At 34.0% G+C, this 21335-nt stretch overlaps 1 protein-coding gene across 3 annotated transcripts in view; it reads right to left on the bottom strand.

Annotated features, from left to right (window-relative positions):
- The window catches only part of LOC113495133 (alpha-2Db adrenergic receptor), a 383296-nt gene that overhangs the window by 180425 nt on the left and 181536 nt on the right, over positions 1–21335 (bottom strand). For all 3 annotated transcript variants that reach the window (XM_026873732.1, XM_026873731.1, XM_026873733.1), the window contains one exon: positions 13361–13504. In XM_026873732.1, the coding sequence (XP_026729533.1) occupies positions 13361–13504 (144 nt within the window). The remainder of the gene's footprint in view (positions 1–13360; positions 13505–21335) is intronic.

Below are 21335 nucleotides of genomic sequence, written 5' to 3'. Positions count from 1 at the left end.
TGAATAGTCTAAAATATTTGATGAGTCCTAGAGCCTGTGCAGTTTTTAACATAAAATTCGGAGCCATAAGATCTCATGTTATGTTTTAAATTGTAGCATTCAGAAGTGTCATTTTTACAAACTAGGATGATGATACAAATTATCATAATCGTTTTCATATTACACTTGATCACTTTTATCACTTTTATCACCTTTCACAATCATAAAAATGAAGTGTTTGAAATCGATTATCGTCATTTTTGTTTTCTTAATTTTTCTGCGTGACCTTCAATCATTAGATTTTTACGATCAAGTTCTGCTCCATAATTCAAAATAAGAAATCTAAGGCATGTTCTACGGTATGTCAGTTTATGTACCTCCATGAATTAAACATATGACCTAAAAACTACATCGATGACTGGCATTTGATTAACTTCTGCTTACCTTACTACTTACACTCTCTCACGATCAATTTGCCGGAGGCTTTCAAGAATTGGGGTCGGGTATCTGACACAAAATGTTACCTGAAACAAAACAAAACCTTATTAACTTGGGAGCAATTTATTCAATAATATTGCTATTGTATTTATCTGAGTTTGGAGAGATTTTCCAAGGATCTGGACGATTAAATTTTGAAAATGTTTTTGGGAAGTAAATAACGATTCGTTTAGTTTCTACTGGTTTTCTGTAGGTTTGTATTTTACATGGGAAAATTATTGCAGACTCAGATCGAAGTAAACGAAGAGGTGATATACTGGCGAAATGCTTTTTCTCGCTCGAAAGAAGAAAATCAGAGATCAAGAGAGTGTCCAGCAGGTATTTTCCAAAAGCCACAGGCATAATCGATTAGTGAAAAACCAGGCTTATTTTTAAGTCGGTTGTATATTTTGTTGTTTAAACATAATTTTTCCACTATAAGTTGGACAATTGGACATAGACAAATCTGCAACAGTCACAAGCTTTATACCCTATCTTTAGTAGATGTGTCCTGTTATTATACCACATCCCAGCACTTTAACAAAACCAATCAATATACGAACTAAAGTAATAATAACTTTGAACAATACTAGAACAATTACAGTTGGGAGGGATAATTGTGTTCCTAACGGCGAGCACTCGATAACGCTCTAATCAGTACGTATTGGTCCTCACTAATATCAAAATATTGTCTTATTTTTGGGATACAGAAAAGGGGTTTGTATATTTTAGGTTTTAGATTGAAGGCGATTTGCAAAAAACCCGTCAATTGATTTTTTGACTCTGAATTCCGTATAAGTAGAAAAACAATTGAGCTAACAAAGTTGGTCACCCATTCTAACTAATGACCGTAACAGAAGATGCTTAACCTATTCTCTTTTTCGTGATAGTTGTATTAGAGTAGAAATAGATCATCGGTGTAAATTTCAACATTCCGGCTATTATGATTCACAGCCTAGTGACAGATAGATAGACAGACAAACAGACTCTGGTCCTTCAGTATTTAGTTGTAAAACTACCATTAACTTGTAATCCAGTAAGACCTAAGTCTAGAACAAAACACAGCCAACATTAATAGGTCGCATACAAGAGCATCTCATAACACTCATATTAAATATGACGAATAAATTCCATTGAGTCGGGAACCGAACCCGCTAACGGGTGCAACAACCCACTACACGTAGGCACCGAGCTGAATTAGAGGTCGGCACAGTTACGTGAGGAATGCGTCTCGTCTTTTATTTATACGGATCCATGTTAATTTATAAGCTGGCAGCGGGTAACTGGTTGATAATCCTACTAATATTATTAACATTATGACATTAACAACATTATGTTGTTTTGTGGGGCACGGTTAGCTCGTAAAAATACAATGTACCTTTATATAAAATAATATAAAAAAGTTTGTAAGAACGAATGGATATTTTTTACTCTTTTACTCAAAAACTACTGGACAGATTTGGACGTAATTTGGTATACAGATAGTTTATAACCTGGACTAGCACTATTCACGAGATTCAAAGTCAGTATAAGGCAATGGTGAGCGTTCCAAAATGCTACGCTGATGAAGTTTAGTATCTTGACTTGGGGAGATTTTTGTCTAAATATGTACTGTGTATATAACTTTACAAATGTGAATCGATCTTAAATTCCGGCCATTAAACCGTCATTTAAAGTTTTAAAATCGAAAAGACAAATAAAAACAAACAAAAATAGTTTTTTCAACATTTTTCCTTTTCGGCATTTAAAAAGAAGTAATTATTTTGATACTAGCATTCTTTTAATTACAAAATAGCTTGTTTGTTTCATCCGTTAGCATACATATGTTCATACTCCTGAAATGAGTATTTTTTTCCATTTCGCTGTATCTTATGCCTTGAGCAGTTGTGTAATAAAATAAGGCACGCGGACTATGCCGCTCAGTCTTGCCTTCAAACTTCACTATAAGAAAGAATTAAACCGTTATTTCAAATGGCTGTAACTAGGTACGAAAAGTCCTTATATTTTGGGAGATGGGATCAAAAAGTAAGAGATAGTGGTAAAAAAAAAAGCGCCAACTTTGCAAAATAAACAGACCAAGAGCAAATCGGAGTCATGACCCTGAGGGTTCCGCAATAATTCTTAATAAATAAAAATAAAAAAGAAAATTGTTACCGATCAAATTTTTCCAATTTGATTTTTTTTTGCGGTTTGTCTGTGATAATATCAACTGCCCACCTTTTACGGTTAATAAGACACAATCTGGTGACAAAAAAACGGCCAGAAGGATCGACGAACAGACAACGAAGCATTATTTCCGTTGAACTCTCTGGATACCATCAATTAAAAATGGTTATTTATTACACACAATGCTTAAAGCTAATCAAAGCAAAATTAATTCACACTCATTTTAGCAAAAATCACGTGAAATTTTAAATCAATTTTTCAGTAATGTATCTAATGAACATTAAAAAAGAGTAAAAAAATGCCCAACTTTTGGACGAGCGCAATACTTAGGTACTTAATACAAAAATTTGAGGCTTCAGAATACCTAAGCAAAAAATGTGGGTTAATTCTTGTAGATGTCTTTAAATTTGATGCTGTATATACCCTTAATCCTTGGGCTTACAGACAAGATGGCGAAATGAGCTAGATTAAAATTATGTTAAATGTTAACCGGCTTAAATGATCTAAATATTATGAAAAATTAAAGCCTGCTAAAAGGAATTACCTGAAAAAGGTACTGTTTATTGTTATTTCAATGGTAAGGCTTGAAAATTCAGGGTTCTTTAATATTATTACACAATGTAGCAAGTTGGAATTGCTTATTAAATATACCTGGATTATTTCTTATTTTAATTTTGAATAAAAATCACTCTTGTTTTTAATACTGAAGCTTATTTATAGAATGCATGCATTGCAATTTACGGATAGCCAAGTTATGGTCACCACGCCAAACCCACAAGGAGCAACGTGTCGCAGGTTCGATGTAAGTCTGTCGGGTAAGAATCCCTGAAGCATTCGTGTGATCTACTTATGCTTGTTATGAACCTGGGTGTCATTGTGCATGTGAATTGAATGTCTGTGGATTCAATTCCTAAATCATCATCATCATCAGCCTTTATCCTCCCACTGCTGGGCATAGGCCTCCCCTTTTTCGTGCCAATTTCTACGGTCCTGTGCTAGCCTCGTCCAGACTCGACCTTTATAATGTCATCGACCCATCTTGCTCCCGGACTTGTCTGTAGTATTCCTAAATACTATAGACAAATAAAAATAGTAGATAAAAGTATAGTTTTTAAACTCATTTATATGCTGGTTATCATATGGCAGTTAAGTTCTCTCAAAAAAAATCAGTTTTTCTGATCGAAATATTTAAAATATCAAATATATAACAATGCAGTCCGTTCTATTCAAGTCGATAAAAAGTAAAACAGTATTAATTAGAAAAGTTTAATAATTAATGTTTAATACTTCATTGAGCTCCTGAGAATTATTACCAAGTTTAATGAACGTTTTCCTTATTTTTTAATGAAAATGTTTACGTCGATTGTCAACAGAATATTTTATTTTTTAAAGATACTGAGACAATTATCTTTCAATTTTGCTTTTGGCCTCCCTAAAGCTATAGTGTCCCATGACATTTATGTCACTATCATAGAGACAAATAGACGGCAGTTAAGTAAGCGTTTTCATGCAGAAGTCAGTCAGTCTTAGGTTATTAACTCACTATATTATCTGTATCGAGGAAAAATTGCGGATCTCAAATATTATTTCAAAAACGAACGTCGCAGATTTTATAGAGATATTGTAAAACTTAATACCCATAGGAAATTGGCAAATCGAGGCTTAAAACCCAGAACAAATCGAAATAAAAGTTAGCTCAAACGCTGAACTTAAAACAATAAATTACAAAGAATAAATACTTTCTAACTCAGCTTTAAAAAAATCACTGCAAACAAAGGCGCAACAAGAAATCCCTCTGCATTATAAGCAGCGCAAAAAAACAACACCCTTTGTGTCTCAAAAGATGCGCTCAAACTGTCTCGAGCAAGAATATTTAATTATTAGTTTCACTAAGCCACAAGTTAGCCTGAAAAGCAGGCAAACTATCTGTTTTTCTTTGATTAGAACTCCCTGGGAACTCAAGGCATCTCAAGGAAGACAGGTAAAACCGATTTCGTACTTATTTTAACTTAAATATTTAAATACTAACTTGGGAACCGCTTTTGAGTACGTTTTAAATTATTCAAGGCTAGGTTTAGTTGTTTTGAAAGGCTGAAGTGGTACTGAATGTTTTTAGACGAGAAATGTGGGTATTTGAAGATTTTTTCTCGTTTTTCTGTTCTTTGTAGAGAGCATGAATTTAATTCTTTATGTTTAGAATTCTTAGTGTTCCTAAAGGCACTAAGGATTTTATTAAAGTGCATGTGTTTGAACGTTTTTTTAAGAATGACTGAGTCAGATTAAACAGCTACCTATCTTTCTGCATGTGATTTGAAAATTTATGAAAATCCCCGTACAAGGCTTACATTACTTGATGCTGGAATAGTTCACAAAAAAAAATCGCCAATCAAGACATTACTAACACAGACACGGTTTAATTTCACAGTTTGCTTTTGTTTAAGTAAATTTAACTTTTAAAGAACGTCAATAATTGTCCTTGTTGCATTGGATTAGAACCTGAGACCCCAAGTACTAGCACCAGAAAACAAAAAAAAAACAGATTGAAATTTCAATAATCGTCCAAGATTTGAATAATTATAGAATAACCTACTACAGTTTCACAAGACCTTGACGGATCGAACGCAATAATAATTTAACCGGCATAACAACATAAACCAGACATTAAAGCCGTTATTTAAATTATTTCGTTAACTAACATTGTTTTGTTATCAATTTATGGCTTTGTAAATCTAAATAATAATTCAGGGTTGGCGCGTAAAATAGCCCATTTGTTATAATTACGGTTTTCAATAAGGCTAAACAATAAGGCTATGGACTCAAAGTGAGGCGGCTAAATGATAATAGCCTTTGTAAATTCTATTATGGGTTTTGGTTAGTGAATCGTTTAGACGTTTTGCTGATAGTAGAAAATGTATATTTAGATATCTATTATCTACCTGTTTTAAATTTAGTTGTAACACTTAGATCGCAGTTGTTGAATAAGTATTTTTGGAAGGTAACTTATCAAAGTTTTTTATATAGTTTTTTTGCGCAAATGAAAACTGTAACTACTATTTAAAACTCAAATGTGCATGTCTGTCTTCGTGTATGATAAGCAGGTGATACAATTTACAGAATAATATGAAGTAATCCAAGATTAAAAGTGGTAATTTTAAAGGTTCCGTAACCAAAAGATAAAAACAGAAGCTCATTATTATTTCTCCGCTGTCCGTCCATCCGTCTGTCTGCCCGACCGTCCGTCATGAGATATAGTCCTTATAACCATTTTAAGGTCATACATTGCTTGGTGGGTGACAAAACTTGTGACAAAAATAGTGACTTTAGCCTATTTTTACCGATCCTTCAGTGTTGCACTAGTGTCTATTAAATTTCGATACTCAATGGGCTTCCGAACACATACAGCTGCAGTTTTCTACTAAAAACTACTAAATCTAGTGTAAAGACAGTGATACATAAATTAGGAGCTGTGGCCGCAAATGATCCATCGCCCGTCGTCGTGATGTATGGCGCCTTGTATTGTTACTCACAAGAGTAAGGCAGTGTGCACATGGTACATATATATGCATAGGTTGTTTTATAAACAAGAATATTGTTTCACGTTTAATAAGTTAAAAGTAAATACATTTAAATATAAACTCACTAATTTCATTTTCAATCGTCTTAATCAAACCCTTTTTGAAACAGCATTTTGATGCCAAAATTGCACAACTGCAAATAATATATTTTTATAGGCCATAATTATAAAAAGTGCTTCACAACATTTAAATCAATAGTTCTTATTTAAATTTCGCTTTTCGGGAACTTTGAAACCGAAACAATAGCTACTCTTGACTCACGGTTCCTAAATGTAATTTGCCTTTGGAGAAGAACAGACAAAAAGAATCCAGAAACAACAATTTTGTTCCAACAAAATGTATCTATCTCCTTCATAGTTCATACTCAGTTGTGACCTCACCTTTACAACCGCTAATGTGTAAAAATGGTCCGGGGCGTCCAAATAGTCAAACATGAGCGCAAGAAGCTGTCAGCTTGAGAATAACTCATGCCGCCAGATATTATGATATAAATATAGGAGAAATGGTATGTAGCAAGGTTGTGTTGTATTATATAAGTGGATGAAAACTATGACATCACGCTGTGTTCTTAGGGAGATGAGCAAAGCAGACCATGTTGCAAGCTGCCTGGAGAGTAAATTTAGTTATTGTTATTAAGGTTAGGTTTAATTTGAGCTGGCTAAATATAAAAGAAAAGGTTTTCTATGGTTTTTAATTAAAAATAGACTAAAGATTTTAGCTGGATGCGAGCAGTTGAAGATAGATTTCGATGGCGTGCGATTGGGGAGGCCTATGTCCAGCAGTGGACGAATATGGGCTGACAAAAAGTCCCAATATCATGTATATGAGAAAAAACAGCACAGGATTTATAATATAACATAAGATATTTATCAAATCCTAATTGATTGTTTTGTTAATATTTCAGCTGATTTCAATTAACTTAAAAACGAAAAAAAAAAACCTGATTATTTTTATGCCCTAGAAAAGGCAAGGAAAATTATTGTTTCGGTTTAAAAGTGCCTGAAAAGTAAAATTTAAATATGAACTATTGATTTAAATTTTGTGAAGCGCTTTTTATAATAACGGCCTATAAAAATATTTTGTTTGCCGTTGTGCAATTTTGGCATCAGAATTCTGTTTCCCCATGGCGAAAGCTTCAAAACTGTCTGAAAAAAAATCTGTGTACAGACGCTTTCTAAAACCATCTAAAATTTTATATCTCCCTCTTTTTATCACACATTTCGACACACAATCACTAAAAACACTTAAATACTAGTAATTCAGGACCCAATCTTAGTTTAAACTTACACTTTACGACGATTCAAAGTTATTCAAACCTTTTTTTCACCGTAAAATCATTCTTTCCTTGAATATTAAGGTTTTTTATCGTATTTGAGAGGGCAAAGCGGCCATACTTCTTAATGTCGACGGCTAATGGAATGGGGGAACAGGTATTTTGTGATTGAATAATACTATTCTGAATGTAGAGATGGAAAAAATATGTTTTTTGGGGATGTTGTGGGAGAATCTTGGCTTGCGAAAGGTTTGTTGCTTGCTGTGAGTTTTCAAATGGCACTGCATTAGAATTAATTGGAAATACTGCTAGGTTATTATTGGTGTACGGTAAAATGAATACCTACACAAATTAAATCGTAAAAAAACCCGGTTTCCTGAAAATTTGTGGAGGCAGTAATTTGTGATGAATTAGAATAGAAGAGTTCGGTTTTTTAAGTTAGTACGAGGGGAGACTTTCGGATAATTTAGGCTTAATATAATAACAATATTATTTTTATAAGCCACTCAATCGTTTTCGTCAAATGTATTATACAAAGAATACAGTTAATGCAAGAAATATCTCACTGATGATTAAAATATCTCTAGATCTGACATTTTAAATGTAAAATCGATAATTTAGATCGTGTCGAGACAGTTACGCACGTGGCGCCACCGTGACTACGCGTAGGATGGCGAATGACCTAAGATTGCACAAGCATTATTCTCTGAGAAGTTTCTTTTAAGAAGACAGTATTTCTCCAATCTTCTTCACAGGTAGAGACAGCTATATACGTGCAGCTTGCACAAGTACCATTTCTTCACAAGTCCTTAGTCTATTCCATATTCCATAATGATCAGCAGCAGTGGCCTCTAACACCTATGGCATTTTATTTATGGCATGATTGAAACAGCAGCCGTGTTAGTTTTTCTGATTTTAGCACTTGCAATAATGGCTATACGGAAATGACAACTTTCAGAAAACGCCATCAAGTGTCAAACTAAGCAAATCTTGTATTATGAGTACGAGGCAACTTATAAACATACTTATATATAACTAAATAAATACATATTGTAGGTAAATTACACCCAGACACAGAACAAATGAACATCTTCATCATACAAACATTTCTCCTGTATCTGGATCGAACCCACGATCTCAGTTATAGCAGTCAGGGCCTCTAACCACTAGACCAACAATCCAGTCAGACTGTAATACTTTGTACACCGAATAGAGGGCTGCAGACACGTTAATCGTAGCAAGTTAGGCGAAAACGTTCTTCGTCCAAAACCCAACCATTCTAAAGCAACTCTGCCTGCCCATCTCAGCAAACAGTCGTGATATACCGATAGCTATAAAAAATATGCCGATCAATAAATCCTTTTTATTTGAACTAACATAATAGTTCTCGTGAATAATGTCTTTGAGCTGTCATTAATGATACGTCATCAATAGAACAAGTTTCCTAAACATTAGGGGAAGCTATTATTCCAGTCAATTTGTACGGTTCACAACAAATAAGAAGTTATTTATATCGTACTAAAATTAGTGTTTTATATCGAAAGATAGTAAATAGGTAAGCAGTGGAATAAACTTTTCAAACAGAGATAATTCAAATATTTGTAGTAAACAATACGTTTAAGAGAAGTCAGCCATTATTTTAAATAACTCTTGTGTGATAAAAACTTTAAGTGCCCGCATCACATTTATGGCCTTAGCATGCGTTGCGTAACCTAAATGTTTATTTCTTTGGTGTGTTGCTATAATATCAATAGCAATACATCATATGTAAAAATGTTAACTATCTAGCTTATATGGTTTTTGAGGCAAAGCCTGGTAGCAGACGAAGGCATACCTTTGGGTACCAAGCATTAAAAATGAATATTCTTTACACATTACCTGCTGAGCTGCACGAACATATCTTTTTTTTTTAAATAGTCCAATTACAACTCTCTTTAACGTGCAGAAAAGCTTTAAAACTAAGGTATCTATCTACTATCTATATACTTCACAATTTATTTATTTTCAAACGCACCATAATATCAATTTACGCAGACTGTTATTTCTACAAAGCATAATAACCCCACACCTTCCATCACACTCCTTACAAAATATAAATACAAAACATAAATTGCACTTTACGACGTTCATTATGCAGTCAAGATTCCAACGATGTATGGGTCTAACAACCCGTGACTACGAAACTAAAAATAAGCACACACAAGCTAAGTTATGTTCAACAAGGCCCCGTGAGTCGAGGGTTAACTCAAATCTATATCTATACTAATATATAAAGCTAAAGAGTTTGTTTGTTTGTTTGTTTGAACGCGCTAATCTCAGGAACTACTGGTCCAAATTGAAAAATTCTTTTTGTGTTGAAAAGACCATTAATCGAGGAAGGCTTTAGGCTATAAACCATCACGCTGCGACTAATAGGAGCGAAGATACAATGGAAAATGTGAAAAAAACAGGACGGTTATAAATGATAACTTAAATCTTCTTCTACCCACGGGAACGAAGTCGCGGGCAACAGCTAGTATTCTTGATAAACTGAATATCTTTGTTAGTTAGGCGCTAATGTTTTAGAACATTAAGGTGGAATTTCCGTGGAAAGTCGTAAGAGAATTTGTTTTGAGACGGATTTTTTTTTGACTTTGCTTCTTCTTGGTCTTGCAAGGAATTTCTAAGTCAGATAGTAACAGTAGTTTCTGAAGTCATACCTAAGAGTATGCTTTCACTGTTGGACTAGTTTGTATTATATTACGAAACTATTGACTTCATGGATAGCCAAGCAGCTCATCAGCACGCCAAAATATTAAGCATGACTTGTGGTGGGTTTAATCTTCACGTAAGTCAAGCATTTGTGTGATCCACGTGTATTTAGTCAAACAATCTGAATAAGCTACATTCGCAAGGTTGTGTGTACTTATTGAATCGACAAAGTGCATGGAAGTGTGATTTCAACATCCTCATGTAAGGACGATACTTAGATGAACACTGTTAGAATTACTAGCTCTGACATTTTACTATGCGTTTGTTGTGCGTCCTTCTTGTACACGGCTACTTAACAAGCTTCTAAAAAACTAAAGCTATTTTTATATATTTCTCTGATTGTAAACGCTTGCAGAAATGTCATTTTTCTAGAAGAAAAGTTTTTATCACTAGTATTCTGCTGCGATTGAGAAACGTAAAAGATTTTATTTACCTTGGAAACAAACAACTCACAACTATGATTTATTTACTACCAAAAATAAAGCAATAAAAACCGGTGTGGGTTGGACAATTCAAGACAGACCAAAAGTCGAGACTATTTTTAATGGAGGATTCCAAGAAAGAAAATGGTCGACCTTCAAATAAATGACTGCAGGTGCCAACCTATATTTCGATTTTTTCTTGTCATAGTAACAAAAGAAATAAATATAAAATATCAACTGTTCATCGGTTCAGCGGTTCATGAGGAAATACTTAGTGACAGACAAACGGACACACGGCCGGAAGAGGCGAATAGACCACGGACCCTTAGAAAAATAATGAGGGTTTCTTTCCGTTTGTTCCTAGATACTATTTTATTCCCTAAAAACAATTTAGAATCTAGAAGTTTCTACTGCAGAACAAACCAAAGTACCAGGCAAACATGAATCGAAAGAAGTTCTAAAGGACATCGATACAAATTCAATCCACGTAAGAATACAGGAAAGTATACATCCAATATTCCGTTTCATTCCCTTTATACTCCCTTTGAATTAAAGATATCAAGACGATTTGCGTCAGAAAGCATTATTTATCAATTTACCTACCAATATGGGAATTCCCTTTTGTTTTATTTGAGTGTATGGAAATTTTTTGATGTGGTTTCCCTTTGTGCTTGGATACTGTAACTTGTGGTATATGCTTTTGAAAATGACTTTAGTTTCTTTTTGGTGATTGATCCTGCTTATTCTGAGTTTAAGGTCTAAGGTTTTATTGAAAAATGTTTTTGTGTCTTATGTATTTTTTATTGTTTGATAGGCTTTTTAGGCTTAATAAGTGCGATAGAATAACCTCGCTTTAGGTTCGGTAAGGAAAGAAAATAAAAAAAAACTATTATTAGATTTGAGCATTTAGAAGTATACATCTTAATACGCATCATTTTGATCCTCCTACTACAAATAAAATTAAAAAAGGTTTATATTAAAATATAAATATAAAGATATATTCATTTGTACAAACATTTGTATAATGGGCGATCATCTTTGTTTTATTTTTATAAAACCCTGTCTGTATCACTCTGACCGGTTTTGAAGCACAGCAACAACACTAGCCGTTACAAATAAAACCTAAAACTAAAATTAATGATTACCAAAACTATGTCACTTTAAAAGTTCACCTGAAAACATCGCGCCCTTATTACGTGTCGAGTTTACCACAATAGTTTTAGCGTCCCGTGATTTTTGGACCCAAAAACTTGTGTGGTAACGACCGACGGCTGTGGTGTTTAATTGAAAATTTCGCTTAATTAAAATAGTTTTCTCTTCCTCTCTCACGTTGCAACTTTAAATGAAAATGATACTGTTGAGTCGAGAGCGATAGTACTGAAATAAGATGGTATTTTTTGGCCAAAGTCTTTCCTATTCGGACGATGATATTTTTTATTATTATTTTAGGAAAAAATTAACTTGATGATCTATAAATTCATTTAGTAAGAAAATACCGGTTAGGTGCCGATTGGACTAACAGGGTATCATGTATGTACCTTTAAGTTTTATAACATCTGTATCCACTCATGATCGCAATAAATATTTGAAGTTTGAAGTTTGAAGTTTGAAGACTAGCGACACTTGGGGTTCTATACAAATAGCTTAAAAAAACAAAATGAGAAATAAAGTCTGTCTGAAAAGTCATTAAGTAGATCATCACTTTATTCTCATATGACCTATATATTAGTTTTTCATCTAACAAATGGTCACCGTCACAGGTTTTGTTTAACCTTGATCTTTATTTTTAGTTTCCCGACCCCAGGATATTTGGAAAAAGGCTAGGCCGACGACTTCAACAGTTTAGGTCTTGTGATACAGCCTGGCAACGAAGAGACAGACTGACAGTGCCTCTTATCTGGTATCTCAGACTTTTTTAGTCCTTGGGTGCGGAACCCTAATAAGCAACTTATACTTTCAACATCATGTCTGTTTTACAATAATTCCTGTTACAAATCAACTGCATTTTCATATAAAATGTTCATCCAAATGTTTACATCTCTCATTTAAAACCCTCTGTAGTGGATATATCTTCGTTCCCTATCTCTTCATTAACATACATGAGTTCCAGTTTCTTTTAATTTGCTGCATTAAACTCATTGTGCTGCTTATACAGATAATAAATTGTGTTGAAAATATGGTGTGTTTCTTGTAAGTCGTCTTTTGTGCTTATGTTTTGATGTAGATTCTATACATTTTTTTTAATATAGTTTTTTCGATCGTGAATGTTGGATAGAGATTTGATAATCTTCAAAATGGCGTTTACAAAATGACCGAGATAGCAATATTAATGTATATATTTATAGGAAAATACAAGTAAATTAGCGATTTCTGTATATCGGGTGATGATGACCATTAAGATAAGTGATTTTCAAAATTTTATCCATGTCAAAACTCTATCAAAATTAAGTTTTTTCATATGTCTTTCCATTTTGTTGGTCACCACAAATATTCAGTCTAGTTATTTAAAAGAAAACTATGTTTCTAATATGTTTGAAAATTTAAACTAACCACTTATTTACTTTCAGCTGCGTACCATGTTACGCATATAGTTCAGTCTTACATTTGGACATAGCACGAAACTTAAGGAGATGATTTTTAACTGATCAACTTTTGTAAACATAGCTCCCGGCGTTAAATCAATATCCTTGTATATCAGCCTATTTATACCAGCTCACCTTGCACTGCGGGAACTGCTCCATCGGCCTGGTGACCCTCCAGCCCAGCAGTGGCGGGATGCAGACCAGCGCCGACATCAGCCACACCGCTGCTATCATGAGCGCGGCGCGCGCTGGCGTCCTCTTCTTGAGGTAGTCGACCGCCTAGAACAAGGAGAAGATGCTTTTAGCATGTATAGAGTTGGATGCTGGGGTAAATTCATGGACTCAATTACGTCTGTAATTTGATGGAAATAGGTCGAATCGTTTAAGAGTGAGTAGGTAACATACATACATATTTAAAACATCCGGTTTTATAGATTAGTGTAATATTTAAAATGGCTGGAATCAAAGTATTGCTTCAAAAAAAAAGTTAACAATTTTTGTAGGTGCACGACTAAACCGTTTATAATATATCGCAAACAATTAAGACTACTAGTATTTGAACAAATGTGAAACAAACCTACTCAATAATTTTATTTATATTGTAAACGCACGCAAAACTTAATCACATACAGCTCTTTTGCATATTTTCCATCCTAACACTTTCGAAACAAAAGAAAAATACATTTCCGCTAATCCTCAAAGGCAACAAAATTCCGTACATTTCCACCCAGATTATTGTTCGGAAGACAAAGGTCGAACTCCAAGCATTGCTCAGCTGAGACAATTAGCGTGGCTTAATATTAACGAATCATAAAAGAAACAGTCTCTCATTTCCTCTCCCAAATATTTGATGAAAAAAACATCCAACGCCATTTTAAATTTTCAAGAAAGCCTTTTAAAATGTTTGCTGAAATTCCAGGACGTTTTGAACTAGTAGCGAAGTACAAATGTCTGGATATTTTAAGCACAGAGAGAGAATTTCATAATTTTCTCTCCGTATATTTTGAGGCCAAAGTCTTTACTATTTGGACGACGGGTTTAGTTTCGTCCTAAATGTTTAATGGAATGCATTTCATTTTGCTATTTGGAAATAGAAGCTTAAAAAGAAAATGAGCTTGTGACCATGAATGTTCATAAGATTATTGGATTTATATTTTTCTCAGAAATGTAGATATTTAAAACTTGATTGCTGTAGGTATCCGTCTTTCAGTTTGTGACGTTTTATCGGTTAAAGCACTATAGGTACCAATTATGATAAATTTGAATAGTTTCTTTTTATGCTTTGAATGCACTGTTTTCATCGACACACGGAAAAATAATAATATTTAATAAAACTGAACTCATTAAATAATTTTATGATAACTAAAGATGATAGCAGCTGAACCAGAACAGAAATAATAAATTCATATCAAACCCTGCAATAAATGGCGGTGCAACGTTCTCATTTCACATCAAATACCACATACTTTCAGCGTCCTAAATATTTATGATGAGAACCCTTACTATGATCTCTTAAAGCAAGTCGCTTACCGTTGTGGAAGCGATATGGAAAGCTACATGGTATATAGTGGCATCCATCTCCCACAACGATAGCTGACTTGTTTTGATAGCACGTAATACAGACATTGATCTAAATTAAGAATTCTGATGCACGCGAAAGCGTTTGATTGTAAATGAAATATTTCATCAGAGTTATGGTTTATGAGTGCATTCTGTATTTCTTGAGCATATCAAGGGTATGACGAAATTTTATATATTATATGCTCTATTTGGTATTTATGGACGTTTCAGATGTTTACAGCTATCGCTAATTGCAACACTAAAGTGACGTCCAAATTACGTCTTTTGGTGATATTTTTGCTGTTCTTATTAAATTAATTAAATTAAGTAATAAACTAGATTCCGTTTCATAACCGTGTAATATTGCTTAACTATGATTCTTTATTATTTGTTGTTATAGTGACATTAGAAATACATCATCGGGGAAAATTTTCATTTAACAGCAGGTCAAAGTATTAAGGTTCTGTTTTCAACCTTTGTGTAAGTAACCTTTTAAAGTTGTCTCAAAAATGAGCGAAAAGGCATTTTTATTTCCTTAAAGTTGATTAACAATGTTTTATACAAAAAAAAACATCTGCATATAATCTATTTAGAATCTTTCTGACTCAAGAATTGATCCAAATTCAAAACTGCGATACAACTAAATAAAAACCGAAACATAACCAACTTCCGAATATATTTTCTCTCTCTTTCCAACTCAGAGCTATTTAACTCAAATACCTCTTATTAAGGTCCACAGATCATAGCAAAGTGACCTCTTTGGATGGAGGGCACTTAGAAACTATTACTCGGTCACCTGACTACGGTCGTTTGTAATATAATGTATTTGGCCCGGACTGAGCTGGAATAAGTCAAGCGGCGTTTTGATAAAAGAGAAAATAATATTAAACGTAGATCTATTGTGGACTGGATACGGCAAGGAGCGTAGTTTGAAATATTTTTACTAGCATTAAAGTATTTAACTTTTTGGTCATGTAGTAGACAAATATTTATTGAAAAAACGAAAAACTGATGGAGCGTTTGCCGGTTCTTCTCCATAAGAATGACATTTTAGAACCGTGCATCTAGAGTCAATATTGTAACGTTTTCAAAGAGCCGGAAAAACGGCCTAATTGAAATAAAATTTTAATTTTCATATTGACAAGTTCCTTCCTGGTCAAACAGTAATTTACGTTATATCTAAGGCCACAATTTTTCGTTTGTTTGTAACGACTAATTTTGCCTGAAAATGTCTTGACTGATTATGATAGTACATTACCAACCAATAGCTGACTCTGTAAAAGTGACTCAAGTTTTTTAAGTAATTATGCTTTAGGGACGAACAGCCAAAACCACGGGATGATATTTATATACGACCCACTTGCTTAGTGGTAAACTATAAAGACGCTTTTGCATAATCATTTTTCTCCCCACGCGTTACTGAATGCAGAGGCGACGACTTTTGACTTATTATATTAGTCTTAACTGTAAATACGTGTTTCAACGCTTTACGAGTAAGTAATTTTATATATATTTTCAGTTCGACTCGCTCACCCGCCGCGTCTGCTCATGATTAAGGACTCCGGTTGGGTCAGAAACTAGTCGGGCTACCCCGATAAATACGCGAGAGCAAACCGTTACATCATTTAATAAAAAAAAAAAATTAAATATGTACATGATGTGATGTAAATGGCTTATCATGGTTTGAACTCTTATTGTACCTGGATTCTATAAATCACAACTTATTTTTTCAAAGTAATGCAACGTATTCCCATGCACCGACATTCCCCCACAGATCCTAACTCGGAACCGCTTCAAACCACTTCTAACCGGCCGTAACCAGTTCCAGCCGCTCCTAACTCCGTACCGCGTGTGTATGACAGGCGCGCACACAGCCACACAGCTACGATAAATCATATGAAACAATTCGACATTCCGCAAATGGGCTCGCAGAGAACATATTGTGATATTAATAATATTACCCGGCTTCAAGCTTTCTACCGGATAAGCAGAGGTTAGTAATGATGGCAAATATAACAAAATATAAAACGGGAATTCCAGACGCCATTTTTATCCGCCATGTTGTTCGTGTTTTGAATTTTGCTGTGTAAATGATTGAATGTGGTGGTTTGATAGAGTGAACGGTCGAGGGACGGGTCGACTGACATCGAAAATTGTAATATGGAAATAAAATTTCATGGGATTGTTTAAAGAGAGGAGTACTTAAAGTAGTGATGGTCTGAAATCAATTTTTAAAGTATGACCGTTTTTAAGTCCTAACGTACAAAAAGAGACAATTTTGGGAATACCTCAAACAAATTGAGGTATTCCCAGTGAAAAATTAAACTTCTTTAATACCATATGTACCTTTAACAAGAAGATTAGAGTTAATCATGTCAAAACCAGTGCAAGAGCAACCGCAGAGACCGAAACCGCTGAAACATTTAGTTAGCGGCACAAATAGAACATTCTAGAAATTAAAGGAACTCTAAATTCCTATATTATACCTAAATATCTACTCTATACAGTACTTGTACATAATCGTGTGGTGTGATACCGCAAGAGATGAGCTTCTTAAATCACTACCGGTCTCTGTATTATAGAATAGAATAGAACTTTATTTGTCTTCTTAATGAGATCTTAAAGAAGAATAGTTAGTACTGGGGAAGCGAGACAGCGTAACGCTGAGCATAACGACATCTCACTCTATTAACCGCAGAAAATATTTATCAATTTTTCTTAGTATGAGCATTGTGCTTATAATGGGCTGAACGGATTGCCGAGTTATAGTCATTGTCACTGAGCATGACGTGTCATGGGTTCGATGCCAGCTTGGCTTGTTTTGACTCTAGGTGAATGTATAAACACTTTAATTTTTGTGAAATCTCCTGCGACAATAGGATTAAACTCCTTAATGTGAGTTCGTATTTATAGATAAAAGTTTGCTCACAAAACTATATAGTAAATTGGATGCCAGCTATATGCTAAGTTTCCATCTTAATAAGTTCATTATGGTGTCAAACACAAACGAGCAAACAACCATCATTATAAATAGTTCGATAGTTTATAAGTAATATTGAGTACTTAAAGTATCTAGGAAGCAACTCGTTATAATATTTCTGAACCATTGAACTAAATGAGAAGTAACACTAACAACAGTTAAGTCAGTTTAACAAGCTTGTAGAACTTGGACGATGAACGCATTAGCTTGCATGCAATGATGAGGCAAGTTAGAAAATAAATTAGGAATTGATCATCTTTTCCTATGACTGAACAAATAAGAGATGATTTCAGGGGCAATTAAAATACAATATTATTTTTGTCATTAACGTGACTTTTTAAAAATACCTACTTTTTGGTCAAGATATTTGTGTTTCGAAAATATATAATAATAATATTTAAGGCCTGTATTTGATCCATGTCTACTTTGGAATTTAATTTGACAACTATATTTTTTTTTCTGTTAATTGTTGTGGTGGCCTAGGTTTGATTCTAAAACACAGGTAATGAGGAAAAATCAAAATCTGAAATCGTTAACCCGCAGTGAGATAGCGTGGGATTTGTGACCAACAATAGGACTTTTATAGGCTGGTATTATATTATATTTTTGTCTCTAAGGCATATAATTTTTTTTGTGAACACTAATAAAAGAGACTTTCAGTGCATTTAACAGAATATTTTCCAGAATTCGCTTCAACAATGTCCAACAAACTCTTGGAACATCAAATCCCACAAATATAATTAGAAAGGCGTGTTCCCTGTGATGTTTTATGACATTTGCAGGAATCCTTTGTGGACTTGTGACGAACGATGTAGCTGAACGAATCACAATTACAGCTTGAAGTGGCGTGGCCGAACTGAAAGACTGACTCGTTGTGTAGTTGACTGTAAAACTTGAATGTATTTAAAAATATATATAGAAGTAAATTATGTACGTTTTCACTTTTCTAGTAGTCAGAATTGAAGCTTTACTGGGTTAAGCTAAATAGCTTTCTGTTTTTACAATTTTATTTTAAAATATCAACACATCATTGTCGAAAGGAGAATAAAAACATCGTATCAAGAAATTTACGTAGCCATTATTAGAATCCAAAACATCTTCGTGACCATCCCAAACATAAAAACGAACGCAACAAAATCCGGCATAAAAAGTACCATAACATGACCTTACAAAACTACAGCCACGATGATCAACATGCATAATAACTTAACATTAACCCATTGACAGGCCCTAAGGGAACGCAGCCCTGTACCATGAGACCTTAAAATAAAACTGCTCTCGTTGTAAAAGCGAGACAGTGCTCTACGTTGTATCAAGCCGTCTCGTTCCCACAAAGATATCCGGGTTGTTTTATGAGGTCATAGTAGGAGGGATGGACAGTTGTACAGTACGTCCCAGGTTCAAAGCCGTAAAGTTTACGATTTGCGTTATCACCGAACAAGGATGGGCCATCAAAGTTTTATGATCTGTCAGCTTATATATAGATGCGTGGCATGATCAGCTGATAGGTCTAGGTTCTGTTCTCGGTTGGATATTTTTGTTAATGTATTGTCTTTTTTTGTAGTTTTGTAAAATTTGAAATTAAAAGAATTAAGATGATGTATGATTACAAGTATGCTTATACAACGTTTATTTTAACCATAATAAACTTTCAAAAATGAAAGTATTTTAAAAGATTATTAAATTGCGTTCTTTGGGTTAAGTTTGAGAATTATTTGAAAAGAAAGACATTGATTTTGTGATAATTTGACACTTTTGTTTACGAAAGAAATATTAAACTGAAGATAACCTATGAACAATTGAATTATTTATGGATTTAATACATCAAAGTAAATTCACTTGATTTAAAATGTACCTATTCGAATACAAAGTTCAAAATACAACATTTTTTATATTAACCAAACAAACAAACAAGAAAGTAAATAAACAAAAATCTACATCACAAACTATTTGATCAAACATTGTAGTTTAAAGTAACAAAGAGATTGGTTGGCGCCCAAATTGGATCCAACATTGTAACAAATAATAGAATTTATTTTTCAAACATAATCTGATGTTTGCGTGATTTTTCTTTGTTGGCCAATATATTGGAAAATAGGTTGAATGCAATGAAGTAAATTGAAGAGAATAACAAAATGCACGATGGAGTGCCGTTAAGGACGCGAATGGAAACCTCTTTGCTGTTGAGAATGTGCTTTTAAAAGGAAATTCAATAGTAAATGCAGATTTGTAAGGTAAGTACATTTTCAGGATGTACCAGATTCAAGAGGATGTGCATAAAGCACTTTGTGTATGCACTATTTTGTTCACTCGAAGAAAATCTATGCATAGTCAATCAATCAAAGGTCTGGTAAGATCATACAAGTTTCAAAGAAGTTAAAAATGGTGTCTATTGGTCTCAAAGGACTACTAGGGGTACTATAAGGATTCCATACTAATAGATAGGGTGACTAATGGTACTATAGGACAGTAACCCTAACGTTGCTGACTCTGATGTTTTATTTATAGAATCCACACTAAGACATAAGGAAGTCTTAATTCGAAATTCCAGAAAATAAAACCTCAGAAAAAAAACAAAGTTACATCGCTTATAAATTCTATTAACTGACTATACTTACTATAAACTTTTTTTTGGTTATTCAACAATACAAAACTTGCTCTAAATACTGGATTCTACAGAATATGAGACACCCTTTTTTGAATAAAGGGCCGTCGTTCCAAAAAAGACGAATTTGTTTTGCGAGCTGCCTGATCTCCGACCACCTTGGGGAAATCAGATTTTCATGGAGCGACCTTGAATCAACATTGGATGCATCTGTTCATCACACCGGGGAGGCACCGGGGACACAGTCGCTCTTAGAACTTATTCCCATTTTGGATGTTGACGAAAACAGGTAATTTTGAAGAAAGAAGTATTGTAAGTAGCAAGTATCTATAATTCTTATTTATGGTTCCGTTTGAAAAGGGGAAAAATGACTCCGAAGGATTGACTGAATTACTCTGCGCTATCCGTCCACCTTTCAGGTCCTCTATCAGCAGACCTCGACAGGAAGATAGTTGAAATTTTCAAAGACGTTGTACTTTATAATAAAGATAAACATCGAGGTTAAACAAACGGTTTAAACTTAAGCGAATGGAAAGGTTAGAAAGATTGAAAATTTGTTTATCTTTAGCCTATTTGTAAGGTACCCTCAGAGCCTTAAATTCGCATCCCACATCATTCTTTTTTCGTCACATATTACATCAGATTAAACTGACAAAAACCGGCTTTAGGGAGTAGGCCACCGGACATATTTACTTAGGAGAGAGTAATGAGAGAGTCAGTAACAAATGAACAAAATAATGATTCCCATCTGATCACTAAAATGGTGGCACAAAATTACAGGTTGTTTCTATAACACCTCCTTTTAAAGAAAGACACGTGCAATTGTTAAAGTGAGACGTTGCTCTACAGCCTGTAATGTGCCGTCCCGCTTCCACAGTTTGGCATTAGACAGCCTACAGCTATTAACTACAATAAGATGTAATGGTTTCACTGCATATTTATATGTAAAACATTGCCAAATATTA

The sequence above is a fragment of the Trichoplusia ni genome, chromosome 6 (genome assembly GCF_003590095.1).
Source record: "Trichoplusia ni isolate ovarian cell line Hi5 chromosome 6, tn1, whole genome shotgun sequence".
Lineage (NCBI taxonomy): Eukaryota > Metazoa > Arthropoda > Insecta > Lepidoptera > Noctuidae > Trichoplusia > Trichoplusia ni.
This window is presented reverse-complemented; position numbering and strand designations above follow the sequence as displayed.